Source organism: Humulus lupulus, chromosome 2 (genome assembly GCF_963169125.1).
Source record: "Humulus lupulus chromosome 2, drHumLupu1.1, whole genome shotgun sequence".
NCBI lineage: Eukaryota > Viridiplantae > Streptophyta > Magnoliopsida > Rosales > Cannabaceae > Humulus > Humulus lupulus.
This window is the reverse complement of record NC_084794.1, coordinates 94,843,825-94,862,898: the sequence shown is the minus strand read 5'-3', so window position 1 is coordinate 94,862,898 and position 19,074 is coordinate 94,843,825. Positions and strand designations below refer to the sequence as shown.

Below are 19,074 nucleotides of genomic sequence, written 5' to 3'. Positions count from 1 at the left end.
ATCGTATTAATTAATTTAAATATTTTATACTTATTTTTTTTTAACTGTGTTTAGAAAGATACTGATGTTAAGTAATGGAAATGAATTAAATGAACCAAACAACTAACTATGTGCATATTCAATGCAAAGTGGTAGGACTGAAATTAATTTTTAATTGAGATGAATGACAGAATAAGTATAATTCTAAGATGAGATAACTTTTCTATGTAAATTAATGTAATAATTAGAGTAGGGATAATTATCTTACCCTTGTCTCACAACGTACCTTCGTTATTATCATATTTCTTACAAACCCCCTCTAGTAAATAAATTTTCTAGATAGTTCGACTCTTAAGCTCTGCTAGGGTTTCTTCGCCTTCCTCAACTTTTATTCCCTTTCTCCTCAGATCCCGTTGTGTACTGGTCATTATGTCGTTAACCATGAGTGTCTGCCCCACCCTTTATGTACTCGGTTGTAGTTCCCTATTTTCCTTCTCCAAAAGACCTACACCCACGCAGTTTGGGGCTGCTGATGGAGATTCTCTCTCTACCATTAATGCCCGAGTTATTAGAGGTAAGAACACAATCAAATCTTATCTCCATCTTCTCAAAAATTTAAATCTTCTCATAATAACACTCGCAGAAGCTAGATTACTAATTATAGGAGTTTGAATGAAATCTAGCTCTTTAAATTTTTTTCTTAATAGAGTCAAGGATCATCAGGTACCATCTCCTCCTTTTCCACCATGGGCATTCATTATTGCTCATTGTAATAGCTGCAATTTTTTATTTTCTAGTTGTTTTTTGGACAGGATTGATCTCCCATCTCACTTCCCGCAAAGTTTTCTCATGATGATTTATTGGTGTGTGTGTGTGTTTCTCATAAATAGATGGGATGTAGCAATTTAAATTTAAGTAGTCTTCAGCATTATAAATCGAACATGTTTGATCTTTTCTAGTATGCTTTTACATCTATCGTTTTCACTTCTCTAGTTTGTTCCCCTGGTTTACCCAAAAAATAGCATAGCCTTGTTTCCTCTTCAAGTAGTGTTCATGGTCAGATCCCCATCACCTACTTTCTACCTTGCTGTCAAAGTCTTCACAAACCAACCCTTCAACAAGAATGCTTTCCTTGACGGGGTCAGATCTCTGTGGTAAGGACATTTCACCATTAACATTTATGAAAATGAACCAAACTTCTATCTTGTTCAGTTTGGCTGTGAAAGAGATCGTATGAGAGTTCTCAATGGCCAACCTTGGCATTTTGATCATAACCTCATCCTCATGGTGGCCCCGGCCCCGAATTCAACAACGACTCTATCCCCTGATATTCTCACTAACACTCCTTTTTGGCTGCAGGTTTATGGCATTCCTTTCCTTCATAGGTCCCTTGCCCTAGCCCAAAAATTAGGATCTGTCTTGGACGCATTCATAGAAGTCGACTTTACTTCCTTGAAGGAATCTTGGGGACCTTACCTTTGCTTCTGTGTCCAGCTTGATGTAACCCAATCCGTACCAAGAGGCACATGTTTTCTTTTTCCTGGTATGACAAAACCTATCTTGTTAGAATTCAAGTTTGAGAATCTCCCTGCCTTTTGCCACTATTGTGGCTCTCTTGGCCATGTAGTCAACTACTGTGTTGATTTCCTCAAGAAATGTGATGACTTAACAAACCCTCCTCCCATGAGATATGACCAAACTCTCAAAGCCAAAGTTAGAATCACTTCCAACCCTTTTTACATAGCCAACAGTCGCATAAAGCTTAGGCCATCCATAGATAACCCGACCCCGGTCTCTTTCTCTCTCGTATCCATTGGAGAGACATCCATTCTTGGGGAAACATGCCTTTTCAATTCACCACCCTCTGATTATGTCTTACAATTCCTCAATAATGCAGCCACTGACTCTACTGGACTCTACATGTCTCCCCAACACAATCACTCTATGACTATCCCAAATGTTACCACTCGGTCTGACCCTACTCCCACCAACACCATCACCATAATGCTTGTCCCAAGACTAGCACCAGCCCTATGCAACATGAATTTTGCTGCTAAACCAACCTACTCCAAGGCGGGTAGCCAACTGACTGCCCTTATCCACTCCCATCATGTTGAAATCACCCATGTCCCAACCACCATAAGAGTATCCCACCTTCTCTCTCAGCTCCTTGCTGACCTAGGAGCGCACCACCTACCTCAATTCTTAATCGGGACTACTACCACCATCTCCAAAACTGATGGTTCTTCCAAAGGAACAGCCACAACCAAGAAAATCCTTCAAATGCCAATCTATCATCCATGAAGGCAAAGCCCGAGGTGTGCTCAAACAAACCAAAGGTCGTTCTGCTGCTATTCCTGACTCAAGCTCTGATGAGGCGGGTGATGCTCACACACCCGCCAGCATGAATAAGCATTATCAGTTGGAATGATCATGGACTCGGGAGCGACCAAGCATTCCAAAACCTCTCACTGCTCCTCAAACAGCACAACCCCAACATTTTGTTTCTTATTGAATCTAGACTTCCAAAAGGTGATCTTGAAGGCTTCAAGTCTAGGAATACATTTCCTCATGGTTTAGAAGTTCCTAGGCTTAATTTTTGCGGAGGCCTGTTACTCTTTTGGAAAAAAACATTAATGTAAATCTTAAATCTTATAATACTAATCATTTTTACTTCTATATTAGTTTACCAGATAATATTAGTTTTCATTTAACTTATTTCTATGGGGCCCCAAATGAAAATTCTCGTCATTTAACTTGGCAACTTCTTGATCGTATTGGTTCACAAAGTCCTCATAACCCTTGGCTTATAATAAGAGATTTCAATTCTTTTGCTTACAATTAAGACAAACATGGAGGGGTTAGCAATAGAGGAGTCTCCAATAAAATTTGTGAATTTTTGGAAAAATTTTAACTCCGACCACTCGATTTTCAAGGAGATCTCTTTACTTGGACAAACACTCAACCAAACCCCTGAAATATCAAAGAAAACCTTGATTGGGCGATGGTCAATCAACATTGGGACGCTTTGTTCCCCCCATCTAAAATTTATCATCTTAAATTTTATGGATTTGATCATAGAGCCCTCAAACTCACCCTCTGTAATACTGATGACCAATCTCTAACATTGAGACCCGTTTAATTTCATTTTGAAAATATTTGGCTCACTGAACCAGCCTGTGCATCCATAGTTCGATCTATTTGGGGAACTTCCCTTGATCATGAAAATTCAATCAACAACTTTCATGACAAGTTCACTCTTTGTGTCATCACCCTCAATGATTGGAAAAAACAGTCTGACTTAAACTTCACACATCAAATTCAAACAGCACACAAACGGCTATTGCAGGCCCGACAGCTCAATGACTTTCTTCCTTATGGTATCGAACACTACTCTTAACTCCAAAAGGATGTTGAACAGCTGCTTTATAAGGAGAAAACTAGTGGAAGCAATGATCTCACATTTCTTGGATGAAATCTGGTGACCGCAACACAAAATACTTCCACAAATTTCTAACCATAGGAAAACCACAAATTGTATTAAATCAATCACACTTGAGGATGGCTCAATGATATCAACTCAGACAGCTATTTTCAGCAGTTGAAACTTACTTCTGCAAACCATTCTATACACAACAATCTAATGTAAACCATATTGATGACACCTTGCAAGGCATCACTGAAACTGTTGCTGACCATGAGAACCTAGGACTAATACAATCTTTCACTGAGCAAGAGGTTCACACTGCAGTCTTCCAAATGACCCCGGATAAATCTCCTGGCTTAGACGGCTTCAATGGAGCCTTCTATCAAAATAACTGGGCAACTATTGAGGATTCTATCACTGCATCGACTTTAAGTTTCCTCAAAGACAAAGAAGACATTTCCTCAATCAACCCTACTCTTACTGTGCTCATCCCAAAGCTTAGAAACCCAATTACTCTCAAGGATTACCAGCCTATTAGTCTCTGCACCACTTTCTACAAAATTATCTCTAGAATGCTCGTCAACGGACTCAAACCAATTCTCCAACGCATCATCTCTCCCACCCAAAGTTCCTTTCTCACAGATATACTTATCTCGAATAACACTATCATTGTACAAGAACTTATCCATTGCCTTACTCATCGCAAGAATGGCAAAGTTGGTTGGATGGATATAATGTTAGACATGGCCAAAGCTTTTGACAGAGTAGAGTGGGTCTTCCTTCGCAAAGTTCTACAAAAGTTTAAATTTTCCCCTCCCTTAATTGAGCTTCTCATGGCCTACATCTCCACTCCCAACTATTCTTTCTCAATAAATAATCAAGTTGGTGGCAAGGTCCTACCATAGAGAGGGCTCAGACAAGGAGACCCACTCTCGCCATACATTTTCCTCTTATGTCTGGAAGGTTTATCCTCCCTCGTCTGCATGCATGAATCCCACCAATCACTTTCTTGTTTCAAAATTGCTCGCTCTGCCTCAAATCTCCCACATTTTCTTTGTGGATGACAACATCCTCTTTAGTCAATCGACGCACAAATCATGTCTTTCCATCAAGACTCTTCCCAATGACTATAGCCTAGCTTCTGTCCAATACATAAACTTCCAAAAATCCTCCATCTTCATTTCAACAAATACCACTTAAGAGGATAAACAAGCTATTGCAAATTTTTTGGACATTCCTATCAATGGCATTTTAGGCAAATACCTTGGCCTACAACAGAGTTTTGGTCGTTCCTGAAATTAAGTCTTTGCATTCATCAAAGATAGAGTTTGGAATCACCTTAATACTTGGAACTGGAAATTCTTTTCAAAAGTAGGCAAAGAAATCCTCATTAAAGTTGTCATTCAAGCGATTCCTAACTATGAAATGGCTTACTTCAAACTCCCTCTTTCCCTATGTCACCAAAATTAATCACTTATGGCTAGGTTCTGGTAGAGGGGCTCATCTGATCATAGGAAAATTCACTAGAAAAAATGGACTTCCCTCTATCACTCTAAGTTTCTTGGTGGGCTAGGTTCTGATCCTTAGTGTCCTTCAACCAAGGCATGCTCGCCAAGCAAGCTTGGCGCATTCTGACCCAGCCTGATTCACTAGTTAGTCGCATCCTCAAAGCTTGTTACCACCAAAACAATCAATTCCTGGATGCTAGCTTAGGTCATAGACCCTAACTGGTATGGCACAGTATATACTGGAGCAAAACTTTTCTTAAAAAAGGACTTCGTTGGCAAGTAGGAGATGGAAGATCAATCTCTTCCCAAAAAGAGTACTAGATTCCAAAGCAAAGACCCCCTATGTTTCTTTTTTCTTTTCTTCAACCTCTTCAATCAGTCTCAGACGTCATTAACAGTCAATGGCAATGGAACATCCCCCTCCTCTCTCACCTCTTCCCTCAAAAAATTATCAATGACATCATTTATATCCCTTTAGTTAACACCACTCGGTATGACACACTTATATGGGATCACACACCCTCCGATATATACATTGTTCAATCTAGCTACCACTTAGCCCACACTACTATTGTTGATCCTTCCTCTTCCTCAAACCTTCACTCATCTTGGTGGAAGAAGATCTAATCTTCCAACATCCTAGCCAAAGTAAAGCATTTCCTTTGGCGAGCCTATAACAATGCCCTTCCAACAAACCTCAACCTCTCCTATAGATCAATCGGGCCTACTCCCTCATGTCAAAGAAGCGGCTACTCTATTGAGTCTAGCACCCATGTTGTGCTAAGTTGTCCTACAATGTAGAAGAATTGGAAATCTACTATTTTTAAAACCGTTTTGCAGTCTAATAAACATCTAGACCTCACTAACATTTTACATCTTATTGCTGTCTCTTTTTCTAAAGATGATTTCCAGTTTTATTTTATTTTTTTGTCTCTTGAGGAAGCTTTGGACATGCAGGGTTGATCACATTTTAAAAAAGAAGTAAGTTTCTCCACAGCATGTTATCTCCTGGATTGACTCTTATTTGTAGGAATTTCAAGCAGTGAAAGACCCAACATCGAAGTTTCCACCTTCAAATAAAGTAGACCGCTCAAACACTTGGAAGCCCCCTCCCCATGGGCAGCTAAAGCTCAATGTTGATGTCGCCCATTCCACCACACTTCACAGAATGGGTTTTGGTGTTGTCATTCAGAATAGTGAAGGAGGAGTAGTGGCTGCCATATCCTCCCTTTTCGTCTAGAAAATTCCCACCTTTAGTCATGGAAGCCTAAGGACTCCTTCATGCGCTACAATGGTGTGCTTTAGAATTCTTCCAAGTTACATGTATTAAATCTTATTGTAAATTACTAGTAGATAATCTCCATCGAACCACTTCCACTTATCTAATTCTGGAAGAGTTTGTTAGTGTAATTAAACAATCTTTGTCTTCCTTTCCTCAAGCTCAAGTTAGTTTCGTCAATAGAGAGGAAAACTCATTAGCCCATGACGTTCCTAAATTTGCTTTAGGCTTAGACAGTGATCATGTTTGGATCGGGGATGACCCTTTCCCTCTCTCTTGTATCCGAACCTTTGTTGATAATTATTAATGGATACCCTCCTGTTTATTCAAAAATAAAAATACTTATAGTATACTTTCTTGATAACTATAATAATGAAGAATATTAAAGCTATTTTTTTTATTATCTATCGATAGCAAATGAAATATAGAATGTTGTCTTCTTAATAATAATAGTGTTACTAATTGACATTTTAAGGTGCTAACACCCTATGAAGTCATACTTTATGGTTGGTTAGCGATATCTTATAATAATTATTAAATTAAAATGTGTATAATTCCATATTAAATTACACTAATAATAATATGCTATCTCGTCGTAATGTTGGAGTACTTACCATTACTCTCTTAACAACCCGTTAAAAAGACAAAATCCTAACCTAAGTAGTATTAATATATAAAAAGGGTAAAGCACGTATCAAATTGGTTTTTCGTCGGGGCATGTGACAAAATTTTTGTTTAAATCCCCTTATAAGTTGCTCAAATTTACAGACATTACAGCTTAACAACGTAATAACATAAATCAAAACTATATTACTAGCTATTATAACATAATACAGTTACAATAATTTCTAGAGTCTTTACAAGTCTATATATATAAAAGGAAAGGAGTCGAGAAGCTTATCCAGTCATCTCAGAAAGTTCTCTAAGATCCTCAAGCAAGCTTCAAGAATCCCCAGAGTTGAGAGAGTGATTTTGTGAGGTTTTGTGTAAGAAAGAAAATGGATAATGTTAGAAAAAAAAACAAGAGAGAATAATAAAAAGGGAGGAAAAAGAGAAATTGAGGCTTACCAATTGACTTTATGACTTGGATCCTCCATTTTTTTACCACGTACTTTGCTCAATTAGTGTTAAAGACTGAGCCGCATTGTTGAGGCGACCTTGACGAGGAAGTAGTCCATTGATTGGGGTGAACCTCGATATCTCCCTGTGTCATCTCTTCCTCTAATATTTCTATTGTTTGAGTGTTTTGTCTCTCTTTTGGTTTAGATATATTTTTCCCTAACAAAGCCTTAGTTTTGTAGAGAACTTCGAAGGTTGTTCAACTCAAAAGTGACATTGTGTTAGGATTAGAATGATAATTTTTTGTACTGTTTGTGTAAAATTGTGGTTCATTATGAGCCACACACATATAAGGTGCAAAGGTCTACTTTGACCTTAGTTGTTTAACTCTGTTGTGAATTGATGTAGGGATAAACTAGTAAAATCCTATAGTGGTATTACAGCGAGGATCGGATAGATGATTCAGTCCACAAGAGTTATCAAGAAATCAAGAAAGATTGGAGGAATTTGATCCTTCAGGGGATGTACTCAATATTGGAGATTTTGTGGATGTTCCATTGAATGATCCAGCTGAAAACTCTAACTCTATAACTAGTTTATATTCATATTTTACTAACATGAGTAATATCAAGATTGATATTGAAAAATTTGATGGATATGGTGACTACAAGATATGAAGGAGGAAGATCAGATCACTTCTCGCACAAAAAAAGTTATTGAGAGTTCTTGAAGATCCTATAGAGTGGCCTAAGAATACCTCTAAGATTCAGCAAGAAGAATTCTTGGAAATTTCAAATGGAATAATCATTTTTAACATATCTGATGCTATAATCTAATTGGTGGATAAAGTAGAGACTCCAGCCAAGATATGGAAAAAGCTTGAAGAACGCTTCTAACAAGAATCACTTACAAACAATATCTTCTTGAAGGAAAGGATTTTTGGCTACAAAATGAATCACACAAAGACTCTTGAACAGAACTTAGATGAGTTCCTAAGGATGCACATTGAGCTAGCAAACTCAGTCGAGAATGAATCTCTAAGTGATGAGAATCAGGACATCATCATACTCAACTCACTTCCAGATTCCTACAAGGAGGTAAAGACTGCTATCAAATACGGAAGAACGAAGATCACTCTTGAAGAAGTGATCTTAGCTCTCAAGTTTAAAGATCAAGTAATGAAAAATGAACGACTCAGGTCATCAAATGGAGAAGTAAACTTTAGTCAAGGCAAGCCTCAACATAAGATATCTCATCATAATCAAGCAGAAGTCAACACCGAGGACACTCAAATAGGCCAAATAATAACAGAGGTAGATCTAGTTCTAAGGACCTAATGATCAGAAAGGTGCTACCATTATGGAAAACTAGGACACTATAAAAGAGACTGCTACTTCTTGACAAGGAAGATCAAGTTCAGAATAGGAGGACAAGATTCAGAGACAAACAAAATTCACTACCACTCATTCAAGCATAAATCAGAATAGGCTAACATAAGTGATTGTTATGATAGTGGAGAAGTCTATGTTTCAGCCACAACATTCAAAGATGATTGGAATCTCAATTCAGGTTGTACTTTTCATTTGATTAATACAAAACAATTTCTAACTCATTTTAGGGAATCAACAGAACGAAAATTCATTTTTGGGAAACAACCAATCATGCCAAATAGAAGGATCAGGTACATTAAGTTTCAAAATGTTTGATGGGGCTATTAGATCACTTAACGGTGTCAGGTTCGTTCCTAATCTTGCTAGAAATTTAATTTCAATTTGTGTTCTAGATGACATGGGTGTTGTGAGGAAAATTCAGACAGGTACAATGAGACTAAGTAAAGGGGCTATTACTATCATAAAAGGACACAACACATGAAGGTTTATACTACTTACAAGAGGAACCAGTGACATAATGCAACAATATTGTGACACAAGAAAATTAAGAATAAACAGTTGTCTTGTGGCATAGACGACTTGGACATATCAGTGAAAAGGGGTTACAAATTTTAAGCAAGCAAAACTTATTTGGTAAGGGGAAAGTAAGTAAAGTTGACTTCTGCGAATCATGTATTCTTGGTAAGCATCATAGGCTAACATTTAACATTGGCACACAAAACAAAAGAAATTATAGAATATGTGCATTCATATTTTTGGGGTCCAGAAAAAGGTGTCTGCACATGGGGGGTGTTCTTATTTTATGTCAATCATAGATGACTACTCTAGGAAAGTTTGGATTTTCTTACTCAAACACAAGAGTGAAGCTTTTCAAAAGTTCACTCAATGGAAAACACTCATGGAAAACCTCACAAATCACAATGTTAAAACTCTAAGAACAAACAATGGTCTAGAGTATTGTAATGACCAATTTGATTCTTAGTGCAGAGAAGCTAGATTCCAAAGACACTGAACTGTTAGATTAACCTGTAAAGCCCTACTACCCAGGGATCATTACACTGTGTATTTTAAATAGGGCTCGCTAAACAAGTCATTTGGTCATAATCGTATAACTAAACATGATTAACGGTTTAGGGTTAAAAATTTTGGTCAAAGATACAAACGCTTCACTAAAATGTTTACTATATACATGGGATCCCAAAATACATTTTAAAGGTTAATTGCAATAAAAGAGTAACAACATGTCGACCAAAGCAGAAAAATAGGGTTTGAACGTAGTTCCTCTTTAAAAACCTTGGTCGTGGTGGTCGAGCAGCCGCATATGTACACATCATCACCTAAGCTCTCCAACTCAAGGATGGTCCAACTTTCTTTTCCCCTTTACCTGCACCACATAGCACCCGTGAGCCAAGGCTCAGCAAGAAAACTTAAACATTCTCATAAGCAGTTAATAACATGTTACGAAATCATAATAAGCACGTCTAGCAGTAATACCCTACTCATGCATGCATATAGGTACAAATAAATGATTATGGAATCCTTCTGGGGCTTGCAGCCCTAATCAGATGACCATAGAGTCAACCTGGGGTCCTCTGCCCTGAATAGATGACCATAGAGTCAACCTGGGATCCTTTGCCCTATCCTCTGTATAACCAATTTTGGAGCTGATCTAGCGTACTAGGCGCTAAGTTTTCTCTAACCAATAGATCGGTCAAGCGTATGTTGCACTCCTGGTTAGGTTAAACCATATGGACCAGTGCTCTGCGCTATTTCCATTCTTGACTAATAAGTCAATGCCCTACGACCAGCACTCAGCGAGCTAATGTTAACCTTGACTAACAAGTCAATGTTTTACGACTAGTACTCACCGTCCTAATATCGTCCTTGACTAATGAATCAATGCTTTACGACCAGCACTCAATGTGCTAAGGGCATCCTTGACTAATAATTCAATGTTGGGGCCCCGCCCTAGGATATGGGAATAATAAGTCACCCCGGGGCCATTGCCCTATCCTCTGTATAATCATCTTTGGAGCTAATCTAGCGTACCTGGCGGTTTGTTTATCCCAAACAATAGATCGGTCAAGCGTATGATGCGCTCCTGGTTAAGCATAACCATAACGACCAGCACTCAGTGCGCTTGTAACACCCTGGGTAGCCAAGACTGTCACACTGTGTATTTATAAAGGTGCAGGACTTGTTAATCAAGTCATTTAGTTGAAAACGTGTCACTAAAACAATTAATGAACTAGGGTTAAAAAGGTTTTGGTCATAAAAGATACATTTCATATAATTAAACGTTTTGTACAAGGGATCCCAAAAGAAACAACGTTTGAAAGTCAGTTTACAAAATTTCAAGGTATAAACAACCGCTAGCCACTCTAAGGAAAAACAGACATTTATGGTCCTCCTATTCTTGTCCCTTCCTCAACTGTGGTGGTTGAGCAGCTAGTCATGTACATTCAACCTTCAAAGCTCTCTGAATCAGGGTTGACCAAGCTTACCCTTGCCTTTACCTGCACCACGTAGCACCTGTGTGTAACGACCCAAAATCGCTAATAAGGCTTAAGAGCCTTGATTAGTGTGCCTGGAGGGCATAATGGGATTTATGTGTGATTTTCATGAGTAAATGCATGATTATGATTTAAAGCATGTTATATGACTAATTGAACATTCGAGATGCATGACTATGTGGTTAGTATGCATGTTAGGTGAAATAAATATGCATGTGGACCCCGTTTGCATGATAGGGGTAAATTGGTAATTTTAGCCCGCTGAGGGCATATATGTGATAATTGTATTATGTGATTTTTACCACGTGAGTGTGGTGTTATTATTGTGATGCACGTGCCGAGATGGTCCTAGAGAGCTAGTTTACTCAAAAGTCACAACTGGATGTTATACCCGGCTCGGGAGGAGCCTAGGGGTACCTTGGGAATTGTTATGGTTAAATTGAGACTTAGCGGGTAATGGTTATTGGTGATTGAGTAACCTGGGTAACCATTAGTTACTGCTGTGGGTAACAAGTTTAGTTGGAAAATGGTAGAATTGAAATATAAGTGAAAAGACTAGAGTGCCCTTGATGGCTTACTTAGGAAAGGATTATTTGGAGGGGTAACATGGTCATTTGGCAGAGGGTTTAGACAATTTTCAGCTGGGATTATAGGGTACACAGTTTAGGCATTGGCATATATGTTGGTTTTGATAGAAATGGAAGAGAGGAAAAGCTAGAGGGAAAGCTAGGGCAATGAGAGGAAGAAGAGAAGAAGGGAGCTGAAACTTGAGGAATCTAGGAGGAGGATCAAGGGGTGGGAGGCAATTAAACTTGATCATAAGCCAAGACTTTCTGAGGTAAGGATTTATCACTTCTTTGTTAAGTTTCTAAGCTTGATTTTTCTCTTAGAATGCTAGTATGAAGATTGAAAGTTGATGTGTGCCCAATGGGTGAATTGGGGATTTGATTGTGTGTTTTGGTTTCTTTGATGAAGTTCTGAGTTGTTAGATGGTTTATGTGGGGTTTTGAGTTGATTTTGGGACATGGGTACCTGCTTGGGATGATTTGGAGTGGTGTTAAGTCGGGGAAAACGCAGGGAAAAACCCAGAATTCTGGGTTCGCGAAGGAGCGCCGCGGCCCTGTTCTTGGGCGCCGCGGCGCGAGGCTGTTTACAGCCAGGTGAACTTTCTGACTTCACTGGGCGCCGCGGCCCTTGCGGGTAGCGCCGCGGAGCTACGCTTTTTTCAGGATGGGAAATTTTGCAATTTTGGGCATTTGTCCCGGGGGCTCGGGGGATGTTTCCAATGATTTGTTTTAGGAATTTGGGAGTCCCGAGAGTGTGGAATTGGTTCCGGGAAGTGATTTTTGAATTGATTAGTATTAAAGGATGTTTTGTACGTGTTGTGACTAGGCTTTGTGAAGCTCAGGTTAGAGGACCGTGCTCGCGGCTTTAGTGCATCAGGAAGCTCGGAATACAGGTAAGAAAACTGTAGCACCCGAGAATAGGGCATGGGCCCATAGTGTTATTGCAGGGCATGGCCCTAGATTGTATTATGTGCTAATGTATAACCTTAAGTGAATTATTATATGTGTGAATGGTTATTTGGAAATGTATTATATGTGTGATTATAGTGCAATGAACGGCTAAGGCCGAGAACGACAATGGAGCCGAGAACGGCGAAAGGCCGAGAACGGCAGTGGGGCCGGAAGTACCACTTAGCACATGGGATGCTTACAGTCAGGGTAGAACCCAATGGATACATGAGATATCCTTACGGTGAGGACCGAGACCCCAGGCTTTGGTAAGGCTTCTGGGGCGGCATGGCCGTGCTTGCTTAGTCTAATGGTTGACATGTTTATCTGTGGACTATCTGATATGATTAACTGTATAATTTGCATATGTTATGAGCTGCATGAGTTTTCTTGCTGGGCTTCGGCTCACGGGTGCTCTGTGTTGCAGGTAAGGGCAAAGATTGAGTCAACCAGCCATGAGTACGGAGAGCGTGAAGCGACACGTACATGTTTGGCCTGCCCGACTGCTTTGGTTGGGGGTTTATTCGAGAAATGGCTGTAATAATCTTTGATTTTTATAACTAATCAACTGTAAACTTATTTCAAGATGTAAACAGTTTTCAAACTTTATTTTGGGATCCCAAATGTTTAATACTAGAAGTTTTTAATGAAACGACGCATTTTCAAGGATTACAGCCTTAACTTTTAATTAGTCACACTTTCGTTTTAAGAACCTCGGTTAGCGAGTCTTTGCACACTGTTTTGTCTTAAAACTCACTTGGTAACGGCTCTAAGGAAGTAGGGCGTTACACTGTGAGCCAAGGCCTAGCAAGAAAACATAACATCATAGCACAAACATCGATAATAATCATATAACTCTTAAAGCACATTTATACACTTAACAGTCCATATTAATCACATAACTCATAGACATAACCATGAATCCACAAGCTAATGCTCAGCTATTCAGCACGTCATATTCAACAGTTAACAATGATAATAAGTTCACACAATAGTCAGGGTCGACGCCCTTAGGTCACACCCTCTGTTTACCCCCACTGATTCCAGTCCACTTAAACTGAGCTTAGTGAATATTAAGCTATCCTCAGCTACCAGTGGCTGAGTCGCGCTCTGTGTGCCAATGTAAACTCCAGCACTCTTAGGTCGTTGGTTTAATATTCTAATGGCATAGTACCAACTTTCATAACGCATACAAGAATAGGGAACCCTTAGTCCCATTTTAAATTCACAACCGGGTCCAGTTCTCATACCTTTAATTTCCAAGTGTTCTGATTACAAGAGATGCCCCTTGAGCACGATTCGTTTCACGAGCCCTAGCTTATACCTAGTCACAACCAAGATAAGGGATTCCATTAATAATTATAAAAAGGTTTTCGGATAAAGTTCTAGCCTCTGGGACATCGAATTCCACCAAACACGGTAGTAGGATTGATCCTGAGCACCCTAGGTTAGGTTCCCGTGCCTAAAATCTCCAAAAGGCCAAAAAAATGCCTTTAAGGGCTGCGGCCCAAGCTTCCTATGTCGTGGCTTGCCCCTGACCAGAGGCCCAGCCTCACAAAAAACCAGACACGGTCGCGACCCAACAATCCCCATGTCGCGGCCTGCCCTTCTTCCCCAGCAACTATCTGCATCAAAGTGCCACGACACACCAAGAACTGAGCCGCGGCCCAATCCCTTCGAACCCAGAAAATCCACCATTTTTAACACTCAAACCTCACTCATCAAATCCACCCAAAACCATCCTAATGATACATTCCAATTATCACAAACATTCTAACATGTTTTTAGCAACATAACCCAGGAGAAACCTAGCCTAGAAACTCATCAAAATTACATTTTAGTCTCTGAAACCCATAAGCTCAAGAACACCAAAACCCAGCCAATAAAACACAGAATTCGGATGCTAAGCTATCATTACAAGCTTACCTTTACTGAAGGACAAATCCACCAAATAATTGTTGAGCTAACTCCCAAGTCTTCTGCCTTAATTCAACTTTAAATTTAGAACCCAAGAACTCTTAGAATCCAGCCTCAAAGCTACATAATCAAATGACCAAAAATATAATTCAAGGTTTACCTCAGTTCCTTGTTGGATTCCTTAGCTACTACTGGGTTAATCTCCAAAACTTCAACTCAATTCTCTGAGTTTCCAGCCAAGTTTTTCTTAGTTTTTGTGGTTCCTTTGAGAGAGAGAGAGAGAAGGGAGAAAAGGGTCGGTTTGGCCTTGTTCTACTACTTTCTTAGTTTTATTTAATCTATCCCTAATTGATTAAGTCAATCCCGAGGCTCGGGGTACCAAAAACATCCCCGAGGGAAAAATAGTAAATTTCCCCAGTATTCCCACCTAGGCTTCCTAACCTCAAATATATCTCCAATTATTTATTTCCATAACCCAATAACCCAGATAATAATCTAATACCCAAAATACCCCTTGACTTGCCCTGAGCTAGGTATTGGGTCCCGTTGTGACTTTCCCGCTAGCTGGCTCCCTAGGATCGCCTCAAGTCGCATGCTGCAGATATACCCACATAATAATGTGGTCCTCACAATTATAACATATAATGACATTTATGCCCTCAACGGGCTAAAATTAAAAATATAGCCATTTAAGCTAAACAGGGCCTACGTGCATACCAATACTCGTAGACATGCATTTCATATATTCATATAATCATACAAGCATGCTTATCACAGAATCATGCATTAAACTACTTAATTCACAATTATGCCCTCTTGGCATACTAATCAAGGCCCTTAAGCCTTATTAGTGATTTTTGGGTCGTTACAGCGCTATTGTCGTCCTTGACTAATAAGTCAAGCCTTTCTCGATAAGATAATGCAAACAAACATATATCATATATCAAATATCCAGCTACAAAGCATTCAGCATGCTTAATCAATAATCATAATCATGCACATACTCAGGTGTTCATGCCCTATTCATGATCTTATTCAACAATTCGGAATCACAAGCATAATAATAATCATGCACATTTACAGAGACTCAAGCTCTGATCAATTCTATATTCAATATTTAGGCCATGCCATAATCACATGTATCACATATTAGGTGCAGTTTTCTTACCTTTGGTCCAAGCACAGGTTACCAATAAACGACCCTCGAGCACAGTCCCTGTTCCGAGCCCCTAGTGATAGCCTAGTCACAACCATAATATAGAATCTCGTCAAAAACGAGTAAACACAGGCTTCCGAACCGAGCCACGGCCTGCTCAAGAGCAGGGGCTAACCCTTTCTCTGCCTGTGCCGTGGGCTGCGGCCAAGGTGCCTCCAACAGCCAAAAACCACTTTTTTTTCAAGCCTGGGTCGCGACACACAATAAAAGGGTCATGGCCCAACCACGAACACAGCCCAAAAACTCCAATTTTCTCACTTTAAATCCTTCCAAAAACCTATCCAAACATACCCAAATCTCAAAAACAAAGTTCCCAATCATCTCAATGGAACAAAATCCTCAAAACCCACGTTTCAAATCATTCAAAATCTCAAAACGTAAAATCCAAATTCAAAACTTAAGAAATTTCAGGAAACGAAAACTCAGAAATTCGAAGCTTAAATTACCTCTGATTATGTCGTTTCTCACCAAATCCTACGACTAATAAGCTTCTAATCTTTCCTAAAATCGATATGACTCGATCCTTGCTTGAATATGAGTCCTAAAACACGAGTTTCCTTCGAAAATGCGACGAACGGTAAAAATGGATAATGGGAGAGAGAGAACATACTGAAAGTTCTTTTTATGTTTCTGATAGGTTACTTCGAGCTTAAGTAACCTCAAGCAAATCCCAATGCTTGGGTCCCAAAAACGCCCCCGGGGGCCAAATAGTCAAAATTCTCATAATTCCCCCATGATCTCACTAACTCCCAATATATCATCAAATATTGATTCCCATTACCCAATATCCCGGTAATGTACTAAATACCCAAAATACCCCTTGTCTCACACCGAGTCAAGTACGGTTCCCATTGTGACTTTCCCACTAGCTTGCTCCCTGGGATCGTCTCGCGCCGAGTAACCCAAATATATCCACATAATAATGTGGTCCCACACATATATCACATATATGCAAAATATACCCATAATGGGCAAAATTACGAAAATTGGCCTTTTAATCATAAATGGGTCTGTATACATATTTAATACACAAAAACATGCTTAACAAGTCATATTATAATAAAACTCACATAATCATAAAATGATACACATTTATATCACATAATCACATAACTTCCATAATTTTCCATCCTGGCCCCTTAATCAAGGCCCTAAGCCTTATTAGGTAATTTGGGACATTACAACTATCCCTTCCATACATAAATTTTGTCCTCAAAATTTTACCTGAATATCTGATTCTAGTTCCCAAGTCGCTCTCTCAACATTACTATTAATGTATAATACCTTAACCAAAGGTATAGCTTTGTTCCTCAAAACCTTGTTCTTTCTGTCTCATATCTGGACTACCTATTACTCACAGGATAACTTAGCCTCCAATTCCAGATCCTCATAACTCAACACATGAGTCTCATCTAACACATGTTTTCTCATCTTGAAAACATGAAATACATTGTGTACGACCGTTAGTGCCGAAGATAAGGCCAATCTATAGGCCACTTGGCCAATCCTATCCAGGATTTCAAACAATCCTGCAAATCTAGGGCTCAACCTGCCCTTTTTCCAACTCTCCTAACCCCTTACCATCGTAAAACTCTAAGGAAGACATAGTCTTCCACTTCGAACTCCACGTTCTTGCATTTCAAATTAACATAACTTTTCTGTCTATTCTTAGAAGTAATCATCCGAGCTTTAATATTTTTAATAACCTCAATGTTCCTCTAAATTACCTCAGGCTCAATTACTTTTTCTCTCACCCATCTCATCCCAGTGAATGGGCAATCTATACTTCCTACCCTACAGCATCTCATAAGGTGCCCCTCCAATAACTAGATTGTTGGGGTTTTATGCCCTAATTAAAACCCAAATTCTTTGTAATCTCATTTTATTATCAATAAAAGAATAGAAATCGTTTTTTGACTTGGTCAATCACTTTGCTCACATGTTTTATTTTCATGATTATTTGTTTAATATAAACTTCTATTAAATCCCGAGCATATAGCTAATCTTATTTATAGTGACGTAATCACAGTGGAATATAAATATGATTATATGTTCAAAATAAGTTAGTCCTAAGATTAGTCAGTGCACCGGATTTACACTGACTTGCCAATCTACGATATGATCTACTTACACATTACAGTGTTATGTTCTTTCCAGAACATTAGCAAAGTAGATAAGATCTGATGTATTTGTTACATCAGACAGGACCGATATTGATAGTTGATAAGATAAGTAAACATACCGTTATTATCTATTCTAGTCATATCATATAGTTGACCATAGGTCAATTCAATCTCAATTCTGAGTGGTTAGTATTCTAACTGATTGTATTATTTGAGTTCTTTGACTTGTTCGTTACCAGCTTACCCTACGGACTAGCCCATACTTACATCTTGGGAACTCGGTAGTATAATTGAGTAGGAGTGTTAATCATAGATATGAACATCTATAGCTTCTAATGAAGAAGTGAAACGATGGTTTCCTTTTAGTTTGGTTCAAGGTGTTAAATGATAGAGATCTCATTTCAGTAATTAAATTAGTTTAGTGAAATATCATTTACAAGGAACTAAGTGTTTTAAGGATAAAATACAATGAGGGGTAAAACGGTATTTTAGTCCTATCTCATTGTAGACTGTCTATAGAGGATTGAGTGAAAATTATGGTTGTAACAATGGATAATTAATAGCGTATCTATATTTGTTATAGAGCGTTCTATGAATTCAAGAGTGCAATTCCAAGTCTATAGTGGAGTCACGAGGAATTAATAAGTTAGTAAATTTATTTGTTAGATTTATGATAACTTATTGGAGCTTGATTTCATAGGCCCATGGTCCCCATTGTACCTTGGATAAAATCATCTAGATAGTCTCAATTAATTGATTTAATCATCAATTAGAATTATCAAAGTTGACGAGGTCAATTTTGGATAGTTTCACAGAGTTGTGTAATTTTGAGAAGAAAAGAGAAATTATGGCAGATTTATTAATTAAGATAAATTGGTATCTAAATTAATAAATAAATTTAAATCAAGGTTCAAATTATAAATAATTAATTTGATAAAGGATTTAAATAATTATTTAATTAATTAAATCAATAGAAAATAATACAGGCCTTGATTTTAAGTCCAATGGGCTTATAATCAGATGGGAAATTTCACGGGCCTATAGCCCATGATAATTTCGACCTAGGGCTTCAAAATTGCTGTTATTTTATTTATTTTTTAATTAAATTAAATGGCCTAATTGAGTCTATAAAAGGAGTGCTTAGAGAG

The 19,074-nt window shown here is 38.5% G+C and overlaps 1 protein-coding gene across 9 annotated transcripts; it reads left to right on the top strand.

Annotated features, from left to right (window-relative positions):
* The first annotated feature begins 292 nt into the window (after positions 1-292).
* On the top strand, positions 293-13,235 carry LOC133818245 (uncharacterized). 9 transcript variants are annotated; one of them, XR_009885845.1, is made up of 3 exons: positions 293-553; positions 1,028-1,133; positions 13,098-13,226. XR_009885845.1 is itself a non-coding variant. In XM_062251000.1 (3 exons), the coding sequence occupies exons 1-3, from the start codon at positions 443-445 to the stop codon at positions 6,152-6,154; spliced, it is 414 nt and encodes a 137-aa protein (XP_062106984.1). In that variant the 5' UTR covers positions 293-442; the 3' UTR covers positions 6,155-6,548. The 9 variants fall into 9 exon arrangements, 2 of the variants coding, with proteins under 2 accessions (XP_062106984.1, XP_062106985.1); XR_009885844.1 differs by having other exon boundaries at positions 1,025-1,133; XR_009885842.1 differs by lacking the exon at positions 13,098-13,226 and adding an exon at positions 5,945-6,548.
* Positions 13,236-19,074: the final 5,839 nt, after the last annotated feature.

What these genes read in the sequence shown, in the direction of transcription:
- LOC133818245 (XM_062251000.1), top strand. Translation starts at nt 443, where the DNA reads ATGTACTCGGTTGTAGTTCCCTATTTTCCTTCTCCAAAAGACCTACAC. An exon ending in TAATGCCCGAGTTATTAGAG is followed by an intron (nt 554 to 1,027) that starts GTAAGAACACAA and finishes CTCTTCAAGTAG; the next exon opens with TGTTCATGGTCAGATCCCCA. An exon ending in GACGGGGTCAGATCTCTGTG is followed by an intron (nt 1,134 to 5,957) that starts GTAAGGACATTT and finishes AATTTCAAGCAG; the next exon opens with TGAAAGACCCAACATCGAAG.